The sequence below is a fragment of the Lissotriton vulgaris genome, chromosome 1_2, assembly GCF_964263255.1.
Source record: "Lissotriton vulgaris chromosome 1_2, aLisVul1.2, whole genome shotgun sequence".
Classification (NCBI taxonomy): Eukaryota; Metazoa; Chordata; class Amphibia; order Caudata; family Salamandridae; genus Lissotriton; species Lissotriton vulgaris.
In genome coordinates, this window is record NC_141686.1 from 41911487 (window position 1) to 41933325 (window position 21839).

The following is a 21839-nucleotide window of genomic DNA, read 5'->3' on the forward strand; positions in this document are numbered from 1 at the left end:
GGAGGCAGATCAACATCGCCTGGAAACGACTCAGTGGCGGGCTCTAGGTTTAGCTGTTTGCGGAATGGCATCCGTTCAGAGGGGGATGAGGAGGACGACTCGGAGGGCCTCGCCGCCGGAGGTGAAGAGGAAGAGGGCGTTGGAGATTCAGTACACCCGTTAGTCAAAGAAATCCAACATTTGGAACAGGACTCGTCGGGACAGGTGCCCACTATGGACACACAGGACTCGCACTCATGAACGATGGTGCTCAGGGACCAGAGAGATTGCAGCTCGACCACTGGGAGCACGCAAGTTGACACGCCCTTCAATGTTGTTTGAGTTTTTTATATTGTTCTTTGGTTTGTGATGGGAGGGAAGTGTGGGAGGGCGACAGGCCTTCTCCCGTGGATAGTTTGGTCCCACGTTGGGATGCGACTGGAAGGGGAGGGAGGTGTTAAGGTTTTCGAAATCCCTCGAGTTGGGGTCAGAGAGGGTCAAGGGGGGCATGGGGGGGGGGCAGTTGAAGAGCAGCAGCAACGCACCTTGCCACACCTCGTAACACTTCCACCACAGGGACTCACTTGGGACGAGTGTCACACTACACAATGACAAGTACACTAGACACCCCACAGTTGGGCGACGAAGGGGTCACCGTCCTAACTTGGAACGTGAATGGCTTAGGGTCGAAGATCAAGAGGGGCCTGGTGAATGCCTACCTCAAAAGAGTAGCGCCGGATATCATCCTTTTACAGGAGACTCACCTCAGAGGCAATAAGTGCGCGTTTATAGCGAGAGGCCGCCATGTAGTACCTGCGCATGCGGGGTACACAGCAGATTCCAGGGGGGTGGCTATCCTCATTAAAAAAACGTCACCATTCAGTATAACCCGTACTTGGCTGGACCCACAGGGGACCTACGCGGGCGTTGCATGGGACTTGGAAAAGGCGTAGGTACACTATCATTTCGGTATACGCTACCCCAAAGCTACAGGCGCGCACCCTCAAAGCGATTACATCCATCCTCATTGACACAGCAGATACTATACAAATAGTGGGTGGAGATTTCAACGATGTTATGTGCGAAGCGCAGGATCGGTCAGGGACGTGACGTAAAATGGGGACAAGTTCGGCCTTAGCACGACAGATGAATGTCATAGGACTCACTGATGTATGGAGGTGGCTTCACCCTGCACAAGTGGCCTACTCCTTCTACTCCGGGGCACACAGGGTCTTTTCCAGACTAGGGTATATATTCACGTCCAGGCAGAACCTTACCTCGAGTGGCACAGCGGAATACAAAGCTAGGGGATTATCAGACCACTCGCCGCTGTATGCACAGCTGGGGCGGGATGGCGCCTGGCGGCATGGGACCTCCAAACACCGGAAATACTGAGGGGCATCAGAGCAGACATCAAGGTCTACGTGGCCGGAAATGAAGGCACAGTTGACTCAGGGATCACCTTATGGGAGGCGATGAAGCTGGTCCTGAGGGATCGAATACAGAGCAGGTTGGGTGAGGTGAGGAGAACGCAACAGGCGGAAGTAGCTAATATGGAGACGTCTATTTTGGCCCTAGAGACGGAATACCAGCAACGGAAGGAAGACGTATTACTCAGACAACTGTTAGATGCACAGCGAAATTACAGTTAGGTGGTCACTGATGAGGCACGCACTCAATCGTTGGCAACCCTCCACCGATTGTATGACGTGGGGGATAAGTCCGGCAACTCCTGGCTTGGCTTGGAAGGAAAGAAAGGGCGGCGAGGTGGGTGGATCGGATCACATTGGCGGAAGGTAGACAGGTGCACAGAGACTGAGCCATAGTAGACGCCTTTGCGTCCTATTATGAGAGCTTCTATGTGGCCAGGGACTTGGGCACGGGTGAGGACGCGCTGCATTACATCTGCGACACAGAGGTACCGATACTGTCCCCAGAGGCTAGCGCGGCTTTAGAGGTGGAGGTGACTCTAGAGGATATATCTGATGCTATAGCCTCACTGAAACCGGGGAAAACCCCCGGGCCGAATGGCTTTCCGGCAGAGTTTTTCAAACGGGTTACTGATCTATTGCAACGTCATTTAAAAACCCTCTTCTTGGAGGCATACCAAACGGAGAGTCTACCGCCGGACCTCGCCTTGGCCACTATCGTCCCGATCTACAAGAATGGCAAGCCAAGAGACGAATGTGCCTCCTACCGCCCCATCTCCCTCCTCAATATGGAGATAAAGATCTTGGCCACTATTCTAGCTAAACGTCTGCGGTCGGTAATGACATACCTCATACATATGGATCAGTCAGGGTTCCTGCCACACAGGGCAACCAAGTTGAACCTCCGCCACACACATAATTGGCTGCAGGAGGTTGAGGGGAGAAGTGCGCCCCATTGGTTCCTCTCCCTGGACGCGGAGAAGGCCTTCGACGCGGTACACTGGCCTTTCCTAATGGCGTCACTGCAGAGGTTTGGGTTTGGCCCTAAGTTCCAGAAATGGGTCCGGCTCCTATACTCAGCTCCGAGGGCGCGAGTTCGGGTTAACGGGCGGTTGTCCCGCGAATTCCAAATCGGCAGGGGCACGCGCCAGGGGTGCCCGCTATCCTCCCTTCTATTCACACTCACTATTGAAATTCTAGCGATAAAGGTCAGACAAAACCATGGGATTCGGGGCTTCTCCAGGGGAGACTCCGACTCTGCACAGGAAAAAATATCCTTATACTCCAATGACGTGCTACTGTTTGTAACCGAACCGGATACAACAATCCCGGAATTGTTCAGGGAGCTGGATGGCTTTGGTGCTAGGGCAGGCCACACCATTAATTGGCACAAATCAGTCCTCTATGACCCGCAGGGCCTGGAGCGGGGGGAATGCCTACTGGGGCAGCTAATACATACCAAGGAGGGTTTTCAATACCTCGGAATATTCATTACACTAGACAAGGGAATTTCCTTTAGCAAAAATATAGCACGAGTCATTGACGGCGCAACGACAGAGATGAACAGGTGGCGGCAGCTCCCGCTCACCCTACTGGGTCGAGCGGCGATATACAAAATGATTATCCTCCCGAAGTTTTTGTATGCGCTCCAAAATGAGTATTACCAGCTGCCTGCAAAAACGATGAATAAAATTCATGCGGACCTGCGGGCCTTCCTGTGGTTAGGGAAACAACCGAGGGTGGCCCTGTCAACGCTACAGCGTCACCAGTACAGCGAAGGGATCTCCCTTCCCAACCTGGAGGCGTACTATTGGGTGGAGCACCTTGCTCCAGTCAATGATTGGTTACACGCAGCAGCAGATCACCCTACCTATGCGTTAAAGAGGTATAAATTGTCCACCAAAAACCTACTGTACTATCTACACGGGGGGCGGTGCGGGCATCGCTTCTACCGGCCATGATGATCACACTGACCGCATGGAACTAGGCCACTAGGCGCATGGGGTGGGACAAGAGGCCTACCCGGCAGACGCCGCTGTGGCACTGCAAATGGTTAGGAGAACTCCGTAAACTACGAGGCTTCTGGAGATGGGACGATATAGGTATCTCAACAATTGGAGATGTGATTGCAAGGGGGGAACTAAAATCCTTCCAGGTACTTCGGGATGAATTTGGACTGCACAACACTCCGTTCTATAAATATGCGCAGTTGAGACATGCATGGCGGGCACAGAACATCACGCTCACAGATATTCCAGAGTACGCACCGCTGGAGGGTAGGTTGCTTCAGGAGCGGGTCTTGGGTCGGTCGGTATCCCTCACATATAAAACACTGACAAACAACATGCTAGGCGATTTGACAGGGCTACGGAGAGTGTGGGAGGCCGATGTGGGAGGGATGGAAGATTTGGATTGGGAGATTGTCCTCCTGCACCCCCGTGAGGTGGCGATTAAATCGAGGCTATGCCTCATCCAACTGAATGTGCTCCACAGAACCTATTTTGACAGAGTGCGCCTCCTTAAAATGGGACGGATAACAGACTCGGCGTGCCTTAGGTGCCGCCACCAGAGAGGTGATTTTTTCCACACGATCTGGGCGTGCGTCGCCATACAAACATACTGGGGACATATATTCACGGAGCTAAGTGAGGTCTTGGGAGTGGCTCTAACGCGCTACCCTAGATTAGCTATGCTGGGCATGACAACAGAGGTGGACTTGGCGCGCCCTCTGCTTATCTTTTTGGTACTTGCATTGGTGGTGGCAAAAAGGGACATTGCAAAATATTGGGGGGCACTCGAAACACCAGATATAGAGGAATGGAGGAGGGGCCTGGACTTGTATATGGCCGCCGAAAGAGTTACTTATAAAGCCAGAGGATGCCCAAAGAAGTTCCGGAGAGTGTGGGCTAAATGGAGACAATATCATGGTTTGGAGGGGGGCCGATAAGGGACAGTGTTGAGAGACGGGAGGGCGTACAACGCAGTGGATCTACCAGAAGTGACCACGGGGGCAGTATGAAAAATTGACTGATTGGTCTATGTGAGAGGGATGGAGGATTCTTTGCTAGGGGGAGGTAGGGTGGGTCCGGGGGAGTGGAGGGGGGACGGGAGGTGTATGCTGCCTTTTTGGGGGTTGCTTTTATATGTTCATGTCGTAGATTTACGTGTAACACGGATAATTGTGGAACAAACAAAAAGTTGCCCAACCAGCGGACAGAGGCGAAATGTTGACGCCCTGCCGACTGCTGATTTTCCTCATTTATTATGCTTTCTGATGCAACAATAAAAATAATTTAAAAAAAAAAATAAGTTGATAGGAATAATTTTTTCCATGTTGGCAGTGATCTTAATGCCTAAATATGTGGCCTCATTATCAAGTTTTAGATTTTCTGGGCGTCCGGCCGCTGAATGGATAAGCTGTGTCTTATCGATATTTAATTTATATCCAGAGAGCCGGCCGTATTCCTCCACAGACTTCACAATAGCTGATAGTGCAGTATTCATCTCTGATGTCACTGTAGCAATATCGTCTGCGTAAGCACAAACTTTAAAATCAAAATTATTTATCTGTACTGGTTTATAGCCGAGTTTCTCTCCAAATGTACAATAAACAGCTCGATGTATAGTGCAAACAGCAAGGGCGAGCAGGGACAGCCCTGCCTCGTCCCCCTTGCTATCCGCACCACCCCCGAGCTCCTTCCTGAGATACTATACAATGATTTTATTCCATTTACAAATTCCTCTGGAATCCCCTTTTTTGCCAACACAGACCACAAAAAGGTCCATGTGACCCTATCAAGCGCTTTTCCCGCATCCAACAGGGCCACACCTACAGGGGAACCAGTCCCCTGTGACCAATCCAACAGAGATATTATTCGTCTTATGTGGTCTGTGGTGCCTCTTCCTTGTATAAATCCATGTTGTCTTATATAGACAAAACTTGGCATCAGATCATTTAGCCTATTGGCAATCGATTTTGAATAACTTTTGCTGTCTGAATTTAACAGAGAAATAGGTCTAAACGACCCCATTTCATCTACTTTTTTGCCTTTCTTTTTAAAAACCACTATGGTAGCTTCTGCCCATGACCGTGGAGCCTTTCCTATGAATGCTTGCTGACATATATACTCTAATTCTGATTTTAACTCATTCCTAAATTTTCTATAAAACTCCAAGGGGATATTATCTGGCCCCATGGCCTTAGCCTGGGGAAAACCCAAAATTGCTAACTCTACTTCCCCCCAGTCTGGAGGTGCCGTTAATATCGCTCGTTAAGCTTCAGAAAGAGTTACAAAATTCATATCACTTAAATATTCGCTAGCATCTACCTGACCAATCTCATCACTATATAGCCGCTGATAAAACTCTTGGAAAGCAGTTAACACTCCTTGCTTCGTCTCCTGCATAACTCCCCGTAAGTCCTTAATTTTCGGTATGTCTCCATATACAGCTTTCTCCATTGCCCTCTTCGCTAATATCCTACCTGTCTATTCTCCATATTCATATGCTGCTTCCTTTTGTTGTGTATAATTGGCTGCTAATTGATCGGCAATATTAGTATATACGTTAGCCCTTTTAATAGTGAGATCTTATTGGGCGAGACTACATTCTTCCTTCTCATATCCTAGCCTAATAACCTCTGCTAGTTTTTTCTCCGCCTGCAAAGCCTGCTTAAAGTCTTGTTGTTGCTTAAGATAAATCTGTTTACGCCTAGATGCAGAAAAGCTTAGAGTCTCTCCCCGAACCACTGATTTAAATGTGCCCCAAACTACCTCCGGTGCTGCCGTATCCCTATTAATATCGAAAAATTCTTTCATTATTTGTTTCATGAATTGACAGTACTCCTCGTCTAAAAGTAGTTTCCGCTCGAAAGACCACTGAGGGGATTCTATTTTTCCTTCAATATCTAGTGCCAGATCTAATACAATCGGATTATGATCGGAAACCAGTTTAGGTTGAATTTCAATAGAATAATCTCTGGATTGCCGCATACACTAATTTCTTTCTGCCTGTGTACGCTTGAGTGGATCTAAATTTCAGATCTGCGCCAATGTTAATGTTAAAATCCCCACACAGCAACATAGGGGTAATCCATTGTGCTAGTTCTAAATTAAGCAAATTAAACACCTCAGCATCATCCAAGTTTGGCCAATAAACATTGCACAAAGTGAATCTATGATGTCCCAACTTAAGTTCTGCGATAACCCATCGACCCCACCTATCCGATAAGGTCTTGGCGCACTCTCTCACTCCTCTTTTTTTAAGTATCGCCACGCCTCTTTTGACTCCCGTTTGTTTAGAACAAACAACCAACTCCATTCCCATTTTCTTTAAATATTCTCTATTTTGCCCAAGCCACGTGAGTTTCCTGTAAACAGAGTATATCAATACGTAATAGCTGAACGATTTTGGCCAGAATTTGTCTTTTCCTCGGATCGTTTAAACCACATATATTTAGCGAGCAAATCTTAATCTTCCTATCCATTAGATTTATTAACAGTCAAACCCATAAAGAAACACCCGATTTTAGCTCCAGGAAGCCTTTCCTTCCCTCTTTGCATTTTGTAATAACATTTTCTACATTGTGTCCTTACTTTCTCCCTTGCACTGCCCCACGATATTTTCTTACTGCCTGCTGCTGCCCTTTTCACCCCCCACCACCAAAGTCCCCTTCACCCCCTTTTCGTCCCCTACCACCCAACCCTCCACACCCGCCCCCACCCTGCCTTCCCATCATATGAGGCCCAAGGACCATTAGTCCCTGTGTAATGGAGTGCCGTGTCCCCCCCCCCATCCCTTAGGACCTTAAATTAAACGAAACCAATCTGGACTGCCATTTCAGAAGAAAACCCTAGTCAAAACACTAGATAAAGCACACAAAAAAAAAAACATAGCAATCGGTCAAACCAAGTTATCACATATCGTCACTAAATCATCAAAGTTTCATCTTTTAAGCCTCCGCCCCCTATATAGCTGCCAAATACTCTTTGGCCAGAACCTCTGACCAAAAAAACTTGGTTTGCCCCTTCATAATGACTTTTAGTTTTGCCGCGTTCTGTAAATACACAACCGCCCCCTTCTTTTAAAAATCCGGTATGAGTTGCCGAAGATGCCAGCGCTTGGAAACCGTAGCCTGGCAATAGTCTGGCCTTACAAAAAAGTTGCTGTCCTTCGCGGTGGCCTTCCGATCTGGTCTTGCCAGGGTGTAAATGTCTTCTCGAGCCAAAAAATTGTTGAAACAAACCAGTATCGCCCTTATGAGATTCTCTTCGCCTTGACGGGGCTTTCTCATGGAAAACGGGAACCGGTGCGCCCGTTGTATTTCCCGGGGCCAGTTCCACGTCGTGAGCTGGGGGAAGGCTTCTGTCAACAATTCTGCAACAAACCTGCGGACACCTGATCCCTCCTGCTTTTCTGGGACCCCCAAAAAGCGCAGATTATTCCTACGTGAATGATTTTCAAGTTCGGATAACTTATAGCTCAAATCGTCCCGATGAGCCTTTATGAGATCTAGTTCTTCCCTCTGTATAACTGCTTCGTCCTCTAAGGCTGCTATTCGAGCTTCAGCCTCCGTGACTCTGTTAGCAGTTTCTGCCCCCAATTTTATTGCCCGCTGAACTGCATTTTTTACCTTGCTACAGGTGGCTTGCATACAAATATTTTCAGCTTTGCTTTCAGCTCTATGGTTCATCATTGTCTCATAAATGGTTACCAGGGTAATTTCCTGCGGTAGGGGTGTATCTGCTTGGTTTTGCCCCCTTGCTCCATCTCCTTTGAAAGTACCATAGCTGTTTGGGCTCTGTTTAATTCAACGAAGGGTGTTAGAGCCTCTTCTAACATAGCTTGTTGAGAGCTCTTTTTCTTTGTTTTCTTTTTAACAGTGGTGACACTACAATTAGGAGAGATCCTGCTACCTCCTCCTTCCTCATCCGGACTGCTACCTCCACTGTATTCTGCCCAGTCCTTGCTCATACTAGAGCCTTCATCCGATGATGCCTCAGATGACGAATAGAAGTTCTCAACTAATTCTGATGCACTTGAGCCCTCCTGTACATTAATGTCGGAAGCAAGTAGATTCATCTCCCTTGATAGTACCTTAGGCGTGCCATTTTCAAGGCTAATTCGCACTGTTTGTCCCACTTGAGGTAGCTCTGCGTTTATATCCGTATCAAGCGTTATAGACATTACAGAGGCTACCGGGATGTCTGAAGTTTCCATTGGTGCTTCCTTCTGAATAAGCCAGAGAGTCTTGCATTAAAACAGCAGTTACATCCCCTATTTCTGCTGATTCAGCTATGGTTTCAGCATTACGGGCATTCTGCCTCTCAGAGCTGGCAAAGTCAAGTTCTGAACGCCTGACTTCAGAGAGCGTAAACCCACGGCGCCATTCCCCTTGCTTTCACTATTTTTTTTCCGAGCCCCCTGAGTACTAGCAGAGGAATTATTCATGTCGGTAGCAGTCTCGCCAAAATTATCAGCGCCCCCATTTATTTCTCTGCCCGTCTTTTCAGTGTTCTCCCCCATACCTGGCTCTTTGTTTGTTTCACTCCGAGTGGTAACCTTCGCACTTTAGTTCACTTTCCCCGTTCCTTTTGCTGGCATCTTTTTCTTCCTAGTACCTCCTCGGCCTCGAACTACTCTGCTTCGGTACCCTCTCAATAATAGAAGGGGAAATCTCCAAAGAGGAGTTCTCCGCCGGAGCGTAATCCGTTCGCCCAGCATCCGTTAATAAATCCAGGTAAGGCAACCTCTCTTTCTCCAAAAACTTCCAGCTGCATCTGCCGCTTTCTTTTTTCCTCCTTTTTCCGCCCAGAAAAAGAAATGCTCTCAGCTGCCGAGTCGTCAAGCCGAGCCGAGCACCAAACTCCGAGCACAGCCTGCGCTCCGAACCGCCCCCAGCTGTCTGTAATGCAGCCGGAACTTTCTCCAAACCCTCCGGTCACCGCTTGGCGTTCTCCGCTCGAGTTGGCGTTCTCCTTTTCGAGCTGAGCATCAAACCAATGAGCAACAAACTGATTAATTCCTCCCGTTTTTGCCAGCCCGGGTCAGCTTCGCATATTCTCTCCTCTCTCTTCTGTGCGGCAGCTGTGTTTTTAATTTCAGCTAATGCGGAGGCGAGTCCAGTAGCTCCACCCTAGGTCCGGGAACAGGAGAGAGGAGCTGAGCTTTCTACACAGCCCACGCCATGGACGCCATCTTGCCTCTAGTTTTACATTCAGCAATTTTTCTTGTGTTTTCTTGTCTCCAATTTATTGAACTAGTTGATCCCTCATCATGTCATCCAGATTTTTTTGTAGAAGCCAGTTGATGCAAATCCGCCATTAAATTATCAAGTGTTTCACCAGAACGCTGACTTCTCTTCAAAAACTTATCTCTCCACTGCCACATTTCTTTTCTTTCCATCGTTGATATCCAGTCTCCGCCTGACACTTTCGCATTCATCAAACTCAGGAGGATGCTTTAATATTCAATGTCCTTCCACACCCAAGCAATGCTTAAGGATAGCTAGTTTTCGGGTTGCAGTAAAAATATCTCCACCCACTACTTGTACATAGGCTTCAAAGCCTTCTTTCCAATCCTCCCATAGAATCTCAGGTTCTCCTGGTGCATTTAAAAATGGTGTAGGAGTGATCAATCCTTCCATTATTATACTATGTCAGAAAGTACAGTTATTTGAGATTAATATTCTGCCCAAAATGTTTTATTATTATTGTCATTGCTATTGAATATAGTGAAGAAAATGCAAATAAATGCTAAATCCAGTTGCTCTTGTTGTAGCAAAAGAAATTCATGAAGATGCAGCATACAATTGGTAATGCCAATACTTGTTGGCTCCTGTTGATCCTTCAATTTCCAAAGCAACATGTGCCTCCCGCCGTCAAGGCAACGGATGCCTACAGAACAAAGACGCCGACTCTCAGTAGTGGTTACTGTGGTCAGGGAGTGACGCTGAGGCTGGCACGTGTCTGTAGCCTCCCTCGGCAGTTAGGACACCAACTCCAGCTTCGGTGAACTCAGCTGCACAGCGTCAGGACCTTGAGAACGGCGCAGATGACGCTTTCATCTTACCCGGGGTCCAATACTTCAGTTCATCGCCACTGTAATGGTGTAGAAAGACGGAGTCTCAAACAGGAACATGGCAAGAGGTATGTTTATTTCTAGGAGGAAGCTACCTCCACACTCCCGCCTAAGCCTCCAGTAACAGCTTTCCGAAACCCATTCCCTAGCAACTCCAGCATTCCACTATACAGGATGCAACAGCCCTTTCAATTTCTTCCTCAAGAAGTATAAGTTAAAGATACCCATGCTCACTCAAGTCCCGTCTGGCCTGGACCCGAGAGACTGGATGGTGGCGTTGGACTTGCAGGATGCACACATCCACATTCCCGTCCTGTCTGCCCACAAATGCTACCTGTGGTTCACGGTGGTCCACAAGCACTTTCGGTTCGCAGTGCTTCCTTTTGGCCTTATCAGCACCCATTGGTATTCTCCAAGGTGATTGTGGTGGTTGCAGATGAGCTGCAGAGATAAGGGGTGTAAGTCTTCCCCTAGTTAGATGACTGGCTGTTGAAGACGGGCCCGCCCCAGGCTGTCTCCTACCTGCAGACTACGGCAGACCTCCTTCATTTACTGGCGTTCACTATCAATGTGCCAAAGTCACACCTGACTCCCTCTCAGACACTCTCTTTCATTGGAGCTGTTCTTGACACTGCAGTTTTGGGGCTATAATTCTGAATGACAAGTCGGCACGGTACTTTGAGCAGTAGGGAGTGCCTTGGTTAGATCAGTTCACCACAGCTGAGAATGAGCAATGTCAGCAGTTCTGCGTGCTGGACAGTCCAAGACTGCTCACGCTTGTAGACGCTTTGTCTCAAGTGGAGCTCAGTGCTCCTGTACGCCTTTCCGTTAGTACAACTCATGCCCTGAGTTTTCAAGACGATCATGAACGACCAAGCCCAAGACATCCTTGTGGCTCCGGACTGGGCTCATAGAGTTTGGTATCCCTTGCAGTTGAGCATGGCAATCTGTCCTCCGATCAGGCTGCCCTTTGTTGAAGATCTTCCTTTGCAGCAACAGGGAAGGATTCTCCACCCAAACCTGTCAGCGCTCCGCCTTCATGTGTGGAAATTGAGCCATATCAGTTGACAGCTTTCGACCTTCCACCCAAAGTCTGCAATGTTAATTTGTCAGCCAGGCATCCCTCCACCAAGATGCTATATGTCTGCCATGGGGCAAGTTTGTGGCAGATTGTGCATAGAAATAGGTTGACCCTATTTCTGCTCATCTCTCTCAGGTCCTTCTCTTTATCCTTTCCCTTGCCCAGCAGGGCTCTGCCCTGAGTACCTTAAAGGTCTGTCTTTCTGCTATCTCAGCCTTTTTGCGGTTGCCTGATAATTTGTCCCTCTTCAAATCCCCTGTTGTAAATAGGTTTTTGAAAGGTGTGCAACACATGTTTCTCCTTCAACCTTCATCATGCCTCAGTGGGACCTTAATCTAATCCTACTGTTTCTGATGTGCACTCCCTTTGAGCTATTGCACAAACGTCCTCTCAGGCTCCTTACCATCAAGATGGCCCTCCTGTTGGAAATAAAATCTACCCAGAGGGTCAGTGATCTTCAGGCTTTGTCATCCAAAGAGCTTCCTTTCTGCTGAAAGTTACCACTTCTTTTCATGTAGACCAGTCCATCAGGCTGCCTTCCTTTTATGCTCTGCCACATTCCTCTTAAGAAGGGGAGCAACTTCAACAACTGGACCCAAAAGGAGCATTGTCGTTCTACCTTGACCACACAAGAGATTTCTCAGTGGACGACCAACTGTTCGTGGGGTATGTTGGGGCGAAGAAGGGAAAGGCCATGTAGATGCAGACCATCTCCAGATGAATCGTGCTCTGCATTAATATCTGATTCGCATTGGCCAACAAATAAGCTACTTAGGGCGTGTGCACTCATTCCACCAGAACTACGGCTGCGACCACAGCGTTGACATGGGGAGTTCTGGTACTGGATGTCTGCCAGGCAGTAACTTTGGCATCTCTACACACATTCACGAAGCATTACTGCCAGGGCGGCTAGGAATAACCCCAAGGGAAGCAATCTGCGGCTTGAGTCTCTACTATACAAGGTATTACGGAAGGTATGTAACTTGTTCTTCAATTCATCCCTCAGACTTCACATGTTTTGTTCAGTTGACTTCTACTGTGAGTGGTTCAGAGCAACCTGTCTGCTGAGTAGGTAGCTAGAAAACCTCCATGGCACTCCTGTGTGGAGGATAATCACACTCCTCCCCTGCAGGTTGTCCAAATACTCAAGGAAAGGAGGAAACACTTAATCAAATGACCATTTTTCCTATTTTAGCAGAATAGGAAAGTGGTGTAAAACGACTGGGAGGAGTGAAATTGCCTAGGAGCAAATCATGCCAGCGCAGTATAACATTGGGGCTGAACTGGGCAGAAGTCAGCCTTTGTGCTAGATACATCAATCTATCCCATACTGCCAAGTGGCCTGTTTTTCACGTAGGTCATGTGTAGACTGGTAATAATGCAGGCAGTAACGCATGCACGGATAATCTACACATTAGCAACATATGAATTCACACCTGCACAAGAATACAAACTGCTTCCAAATACATCATACTTGCATTATATACAGGTGCCCAGGCACATGCTGGGAATTGCTCATATGTATATGCTACCTGTCCATAGCTATGTGGTCCATTACAGCAAAATAACGGACTAACAGCCTGATTCATCAACGACCCGTTTTGCGAGTCTATAATAGCGATTCATAAGGAATCACTATTACAGGCTCGCAAAACAGGATTCATGTAGGAATCGCAAAAAAAAATGCGATTCCTACATATTCCTTATTTGCGATTGGCAAATTGCTAATCGCAAATAAGGAATAACTCCCCTTTTGGCCCATAGGAATGAATGGGGAGTATTCCTTATTTGCGATTAGCAATTTGCTAATCGCAAATAAGATAGCGATTTAAAGGGTGCCAGGGGTGTCCAAAGGACACGTTGTAGCACCCCTTAAATGCTAATTTAAACAGGTGTGTTGCGCGGATCACTGAAATAATATCGACTGACAAAATATCGACTTGCCAAAATATCGTGGACAAAATATCGACAGTCAAAATATCGAGTTTGTATCTACAAACAGGTAAGTACAAAAATATCGAGTACAAAATATCGTTAACAAAAATATAGATGTAAAAAATATCGACTTTATTAAAAACAGTGTTAAATTAAATTAATATTAAATTTTAATTACTAAAATATACTTAAAACGACTTAAATTAAATTATAATAATAAAATAATAAAAGAAAATAATAAAAATAATTTTTTAAAATCTTATTTGTTGACCCTGAACCCTAAAAATACCCCTTTACCCAAAAACCCAAAACTGACCCTGAACCCTAAAAATACCCCTTTACCCAAAAACCCAAAACTGACCCTGAACCCTAAAAATACCCCTTTACCCAAAAACTGAAAACTGACCCTGAACCCTAAAAATACCCCTTTACCCATGACCTGAAAACTGACCCTGAACCCTAAAAATACCCCTTTACCCATGAACTGAAAACTGACCCTGAACCCTAAAAATACCCCTTTACCCATGAACTGAAAACTGACCCTGAACCCTAAAAATACCCCTTTACCCATGAACTGAAAACTGACCCTGAACCCTAAAAATACCCCTTTACCCATGAACTGAAAACTGACCCTGAACCCTAAAAATGCTCCTTTACCCAAAATTTATCAATATTATTTAATTACCAATTAATTATTAATTAACAATAACAATAAAGTAAATATATTAGAACATTAGGTGTAATTATTTTAATAATTAATATTATTTTTTCAAAATTAATTACTTAAAAATAACACAAAATTATATATATAAAAAATGTACTCTAATTAATGTAATTAACTAATTACAATTAATTAATTAACAATTATTTACTAATACAAAATATATTAAAAATTATATTAATTAATTATCAATTAATTATTAATTAAAAATATTAACAACATATATTAATTAATTAATTATTATTAAATTACTTCCCACCCTATTCCCCTATAAACCCACAACCCGCTACAGAATTACATTACGCAATTATTATCAAAACAAAATTCATGTAATAAAATATTTTATAACATTAATACACACTATTCACACATATTATTACATAAAAATACACTATAAAATATTATATATTATTAAAAAATCGATATTTTTGCTATCTATATTTTATACAGTCGATATTACTTCACTTACCTGAAAAACGATATTTTTGTAGTCGATATTATGTCCAGTCGATATTTTGTCCAGTCTATATTTAAAACTCGATATTATGTCCAGTCGATATTTTGGAGTCGATATTTTGTCTCTATACCGTGTTGCGCACACACATGTCCAAAGGACATGTGTGTGTGCAACATGCAACTTAGAAAAATGCTTTTAAAAGCATTTTTCTAATTTTTCGCTATTTACCACGAGGTTTGACCTCGCGGTAGATAGCGGGCTGAAATTGCGAATTCGTTATTTTACAATGGATGATGGATTGCATTTAAGGAATCTCAAATAGAGATTTCTTAAATGTAATTCCTCGCAAAATAGCGAAATCGCTATTGCCGATTTTTGCATTTGGGATGATGAATCCCAAATGCAAAAATCGCACTCGCAAAGGGCCAGATTCTCAGAATCTGGCCCTTTGCGAGCGCAATTCAGGTTGTTGAATCAGGCTGTATATGTTCTGCCACTGAAGGACCTCCATCGATCACATCTCCCTTAAGTAATCCCTGTGCAGAGTTCCCTTTGTCTCTCCCTTTGCCTTAACAATGTTGAACCTTTCTGGTCTGCCCTTGTTTTCCCCACTATTCACCTTCTTCAACTAGTCATCTCATCAGTGGACACATCCAACCTTTTTGTGTCAATTGCAATAATTGTTGAAAGTTACAGGACACTGGAAATTTGGAAGCGTACATTCTCCCCACTCCTACGTGAAAGAATACTTTAATGGTGTGGCTATTGTAAAGTCAACTGTTGTGAGAATAGTTTTGTTGCATTGACTTGGTGTGTATTATTAGTAAATGTGCTAAACTGTTAAGTGATAAACGATTAGCTTTGTTGTCCCCATCACATCAGATATAAGTTGGAGTTCATCATTCAGTGAATTAATTATATGGGGCCGTACCATGGATTATGTTTGTGTGCTGCACAGATGCAGAAGTGGTTGGTCCAATTTTTTTTTAGGTCGAAGCTTACCAGACAGCGCAGCTGCCTGGTTGCTAAAGACTTCTTGGGGAAAGCTGACCTAAGAATGCATTCTGCCCATTGCTTACTATTGGCTTTATTGTTTGTAACTCACATTTGCTTGCTTTCTACTTGCTGTCTTTCTTCGTTTTAGGCTGTCCAACATGTCTTTAAATTTTGTTCTTATCTCGTCACATTTGCTGTGCATTCAAAGACAGAGGTTAAATGGCACACTCTGTCTTCACTACAACACTCTACAGTACTACTCCACTTTTCGCCATTCTGAACTCCTCCTCTCGGACAATACTCTACGCCCTTCCACTCTATGCCCCTTTACACCACTCCGTGCCACTCTACTTTACGACACTAAACTCCACTCTAGGACACTCCACTCTAGGACACTCCACTCTAGGACACTCCACTCTAGGACACTCCACTCTAGGACACTCCACTCTAGGACACTCCACTCTAGGACACTCCACTCTAGGACACTCCACTCTAGGACACTCCACTCTAGGACACTCCACTCTAGGACACTCCACTCTAGGACACTCCACTCTTGGATACTCCACTCTGACACTACACCACTCCACTCCACGCCACTCTTCTCCATTCCACTCCACTCTATCACCCTCTACTCTACGACATGCTGCTCCACTCTGCCATGCTTCTCCACTCTGCCATGCTGCTCCACTCTGCAATGCTGCTCCACTCTGCAATGCTGCTCCACTCTGCCATGCTGCTCCACTCTGCCATGCCGCTCCACTCTGCCATGCCGCCCCACTCTGCCATGCCGCCCCACCCACTCTGACATGCCGCCCCACCCACTCTGACATGCCGCCCCACCCACTCTGACATGCCGCCCCACTCTGACATGCCACCCCACTCTGACATGCCGCCCCACTCTGACATGCCGCCCCACTCTGACATGCTGCTCCACTCTGCAACACTCTATACCACTCCACTCCACTCTATACCATCCAGTCCAGTCGTCCACGCTACTCCATAACACTCCACTCACATTACTCCTCCACTCTATGCCCTTCCACTCTAGGACCTGCCACTACACTCTACGACATTCTACTCCACTCCGGGCCACTCTGCAACATCCACTCCTCTCTCGTCCTTGCTACTGCATGACACTTCACTCTACTCCGCAACATTCCACTTTACAACACTCTACTCCACTCTACGCCACCCATCTCTGCCACTCTACTCCATTCCATGGCGTTCTATAGCCCTCCACTCTATGATCCTCCACTCTATGATCCTCCACTCTACGACCCTCCACTCTATGACCCTTCACTCTTTATTCCAGTTACTCAACTCCACTCTACGACATTCTATTCCAGTTTACACCACTCCACTCTATGCCACTCCACTCTACGGCTATACCACTCACTCTACAGCACTCTACACCACTCCTCTTGTCCACTCTAGTCCTCCGTAGTCCACGCTACTCCACTCTACTCCAGAACACTCCACTCTATGACACTCTACTGCACGGCACTTTCTTCTATGCTACTAACTTTTAGCTATTCAGCATAGCAGCCTTGCTGGTGTAACAGCATGGCTAAAACACTTTGACAAGGCCAGTAACTCTTGAAGAGTTGAGACCTATTGGCTTTACCGTTGCTTGTTTTTGTCTGAAGATCATACCTTATGCAAAGTCTCAAATTTAGTGCATTTGCTATTGACAACAGAGGTGGAAAACATGAAGAGTCCATGACTGCCCTATATTTCCTAGCTGTACTGCTTGCAGCCACTGCACTAAGATTTAAAGTAGGTGTTGTAGCCTTGAAAATGCACACATCCTTTATGCATCTGCGTAGTATACAGAATGGGATCATGACACGATTCCTGGTTGTTATAACACAGTTTACCATGTGAGCATTTGATGTTTTCTAAAATAATGTTTCTTTTGAATAGAAACTATTTTCTATTGAGTAATGTTGGTGGGAAGATCGACCTAGTAATTCGTTTTTCTTGTCTTTTTTCAGAGCCTAATTCAGGGCAGATTCAAGAGGGTATGGGTGAAGCTGTGAACAATATAGTCAAGCATTTTCATAAACCTGAAAAAGAGGTGTGTTTCTAATGTTTCAAAAACAAATATAAGAAGACTTTGTTGCGATTAATGTGCTCATTTAGAAGGGCAGTTCAAGAACAATGGAGGTAAAACTCGTGTGCATGGAGATCTACATGTGTTAAACACATTTGCACATGAAGATCTCAGGTGCAAATGTGTGTTTTATCTTGTTCCCATTCATGTATATTTCAAAATAGTTGATTAACATTCAGTTTCTTTACTTGCTTCAAGTATTCTTCAGCTTATTGCTTTGGGGGAGTTGGTATCTTTTGATAAAGTAGAAACTTGTGGATAAGAAATTTGTGGTGTTCTATGCTATACCAACAAACACAAAACGGTAGAGGGGGACCTAGGGGAGATTTAAAGACCAAGCTCTGGGTACTATCCCCAACAGAACCAATATACAACAAAGGTACCAGAGGGTCTCAGGTAAGTGTGCCATATACAGGAAACCAGACCAAAACTCACCCTTACAACCAGGTAGTGACACAGAGAGCTCTCCGTGGATGAGGACATATACCCATCAGTCACCATTCGGATCCGCCCTTCATCATTTGGGATTTTATCCGTACCACCCGTCAGAGATAATCAGTACTCTCCTAGGAGGTCAACCCGGTGGTAGGGGGTAGCCTCACTAGAGTAAGGGGACGACAGTGTGGTGTACCACTCGATGTAGGTGAGTGGTAAACAAGATGGGACTGGGGTGTGCAGTGCAAAAGAAGATGTGAGAGAACAAAAAACCAAAAAGAGTGGATTTAAAATTGGTTAAGGCTAAGCACCCAACAATGATTTACCTGGATTCATTCTTCCCCTGGCTGTGGCTCAGGGGAAGAATGAAGCACCGCTCTCACCGTCGGTACTCCTGGCCGGCGTCCTGGCCATCTGGGGAGGTGAGCCACAGCCAGGTGGGGTGAGGCCATCTTACCTTACATGTTTAGTGTTCTGCACAGACTGTAAGGACACCCAGAACATTCAGGTGACTGTTTGCACTTGTTGTGTGTTCTCAGGGTGTTGCTTTTTTTCACATGGTGTAGTAGCTTTTATTTGTATTATTGGTCCTGAAGAAAGCAATGACAAAATAAGTCGCTGAATTGCTGAAACTAGTCGACCACACTGTCCTGAGGCTGTCCACGTAACTGGTCAGTCAGCAGGCGTATCGTTTTTAACATTGGTACGGTAAGCACAATTGGAATAAATCATTGTTGGGTGCTTAGCCTTAACCAATTTTAAATCCACTCTTTTTGGTTTTTTGTTCTCTCACATCTTCTTTTGCACTGCACACCCCAGTCCCATCTTGTTTACCACTCACCTACATCGAGTGGTACACCACACTGTCGTCCCCTTACTCTAGTGAGGCTACCCCCTACCACCGGGTTGACCTCCTAGGAGAGTACTGATTATCTCTGACGGGTGGTACGGATAAAATCCCAAATGATGAAGGGCGGATCCGAATGGTGACTGATGGGTATATGTCCTCATCCACGGAGAGCTCTCTGTGTCACTACCTGGTTGTAAGGGTGAGTTTTGGTCTGGTTTCCTGTATATGGGCACACTTACCTGAGACCCTCTGGTACCTTTGTTGTATATTGGTTCTATGCTATACTCCATTGCATGGACGAGAACATGCATACTGGGCAGTGCTATAAATCACAGAAAATGAGTTATCCTTTTAATATGGTCCCGATTTGTATATTCCCTGTATTGCCATTGAGGGGTTCATAAACCATAGTGCTGAAGGTAGAGTGGTTTGTAGATGACAACAGAACCCATAAATCGCACTTTAGGAACATATGAAAGAAGTTACCTATTATGCGTTTTGACATTACATATTTGTTTTGGTGCATTTAGCATGAGAAAAACACATTTTTCAAACTGGGATCGATTTTTTTTAAACAGTTAAATGAAATACTCAACTATACCTCTTTATTGTCTATAGTGAAAACAAGAGAAAATGATTCAATTATGTAGTAAATGCTTTGCTTTATGAAAATAACACATTATGGCTATAACAATCGGAGATCATTGAAGCTACTTCCAGCAAGGCAGCAATAACAATGGATCGTGATTGCAGTTGAATTGTTCAGCTTTCATGAACAAATGGTTGAGTAAACAAGAGGCAGTAGTTATGCTTGACAGATCACTCTGAAACGTTCCAATTCACAAACTAGTCAAAAGTAGCACTTTTGGGAATATTTAGTAGGAACAAGTCAAACCACGCCAAAGGCCCACATTACGATGGCTGTCAGACGACCGCCATAGCCATGGACAGGTGTCCACCAGACAATGAGTCGGCAGTCTCACCTGCCTGATTAGAGTAGGACCACCAGCATGACAATCAAAATGTGCCTTTTTTTTATTGCACCCCAGGAAAAAAGGGCCGCAGCACAAGCCACAGTGCAAACAGGTACTTATCAAGCATCCATGCACTGTGCGCGTTGAATGTATGTTTGGAGGGGGGGCACCACATGTGCCCCCAGGCCACTGAGCATTGACTCACGGGCCACAGGAGCCCTGCTTGGGGCCACCAAAGTCCCTTTCCATCTATCTAAAGGCTGACGGAAAGAGACATCGTAGTCCCTACAGCGGTGCCTGCGCAGGCACTGCCTCCATTGAAGGGATTACAGTCCGACCTCCACCCCCAACAGGCTCCTTAAGCCTGTCGGAGGTGGCGGTATTTACCCCCCGTCCACTGCACTCCCTAGATGTCGGACGTTGGTGGCAGTTCGACTGGCATTGTAAAATGAGGGCCAAACTTATTAGCAACACAAAAAAGGCATTTGCTGCGGAAACATGATCCTAACTATAACTAAGTGGCAACTGCCACTGGGTGATATGTGTATATATATATATGTGTGTGTGTGTGTGTGCGTGTGTGTGTGTGTGTGCGTGTGTGTGTGTGTGTGTGTGTGCGCGCGCGTGTGTGTGTATGTAGATAGATAGGATATCTCAAATAATTTGCAGTATTTACACATTATTTCTAAAGTTTAGTTTTGGTGCTTTGGTAAACAGTTTATTTTTCTCTTCCATTTGTCTAAAAGTAGTACAATTATTTAAAAAATGTGAGAAAAAAATCTTAATTGTAAGCATTAAATGATAATATGATGAGCATGTCATGACTGAATGCAGGATTAACCTAGAAGGAAACTGGAAAAACTCAAGTTGTATCTTTTTTTCCTCTGAAAAAGTCAGGGCCAACAAATATAGTTGTGAATGACAGTCTTGCAGGAAATCTCTTTTTTTAAATTCAGTATTCAAGGCAATTGCTATGAAGTTCTGACCAAACAAAACTTTGGTATATCCCTCTGTCAGTGCTATTACTAACTTATTTTTTACTTTTATATTTTTTTGCACAGAGGGGTAGTCTGACTATCCTGCTGTGTGGAGAAAATGGCCTAGTCGCAGCACTGGAACAAGTCTTTCAGCATGGATTCAAGCAAGCACGAATGTTTCAAAAGAATGTCTTCATCTGGGATTTCATAGGTAAGTGGCATGCCGTTCGATTACCTTCATTTGTTTAATGTAAGTACTAAGTTAGTATTAATCTAACAAAAATAGCAAAAGATCCTGTCCTATGAAAAGCCCTGTCCTCCCTGGCAAGATAACCGCTTGTTTCAAAGAGGGACTTTCTTTGGGTGCACTGCATTGTTTTGTCTAATATGACCAGATAGTTTTACACTGTCATGCGTTATCAAAATAGATTAAACCAACTCCCACTTGAATTACGAAAATAAATAGAATAGTTTTCGGGCAGCTACCTTCTCTGTTGCAACATTTGTTCTTTTCTACCTGTCCTTCCTTCCAGGTTGCTCACTCTGCATTATCTCTTTCTTTATTTTCCTCTGATTACCTCAATTATTTCCCTCTAATTTTCACTTTCTGTTTCTGCAGACTTAGTTAAACTCTCCTCCAGAGGCATTCAGACAGGGCTGGAATTATTGGAGTTACTAAGATAACTTCACCTTCTGGTCCTTCAGTGAAGGTTTAAAGATATATTTGTGAAGCCCTTGTATATTATTATTTTTATTAAGTAATCTTTAAATATGTTTAATTACCAGAGGTTCACAGTGTTGCATGTTTTTGTA

The 21839-nt window shown here is 45.0% G+C and overlaps 1 protein-coding gene across 2 annotated transcripts in view; it reads left to right on the forward strand.

Moving 5' to 3' along the window:
• Positions 1-21839, forward strand: part of DENND5B (DENN domain containing 5B) — a 751805-nt gene that overhangs the window by 698822 nt on the left and 31144 nt on the right. For both annotated transcript variants that reach the window (XM_086952789.1, XM_086952788.1), the window contains 2 exons: positions 17672-17754; positions 21111-21237. In XM_086952789.1, coding sequence (XP_086808915.1) covers positions 17672-17754; positions 21111-21237 — 210 coding nt within the window. The remainder of the gene's footprint in view (positions 1-17671; positions 17755-21110; positions 21238-21839) is intronic.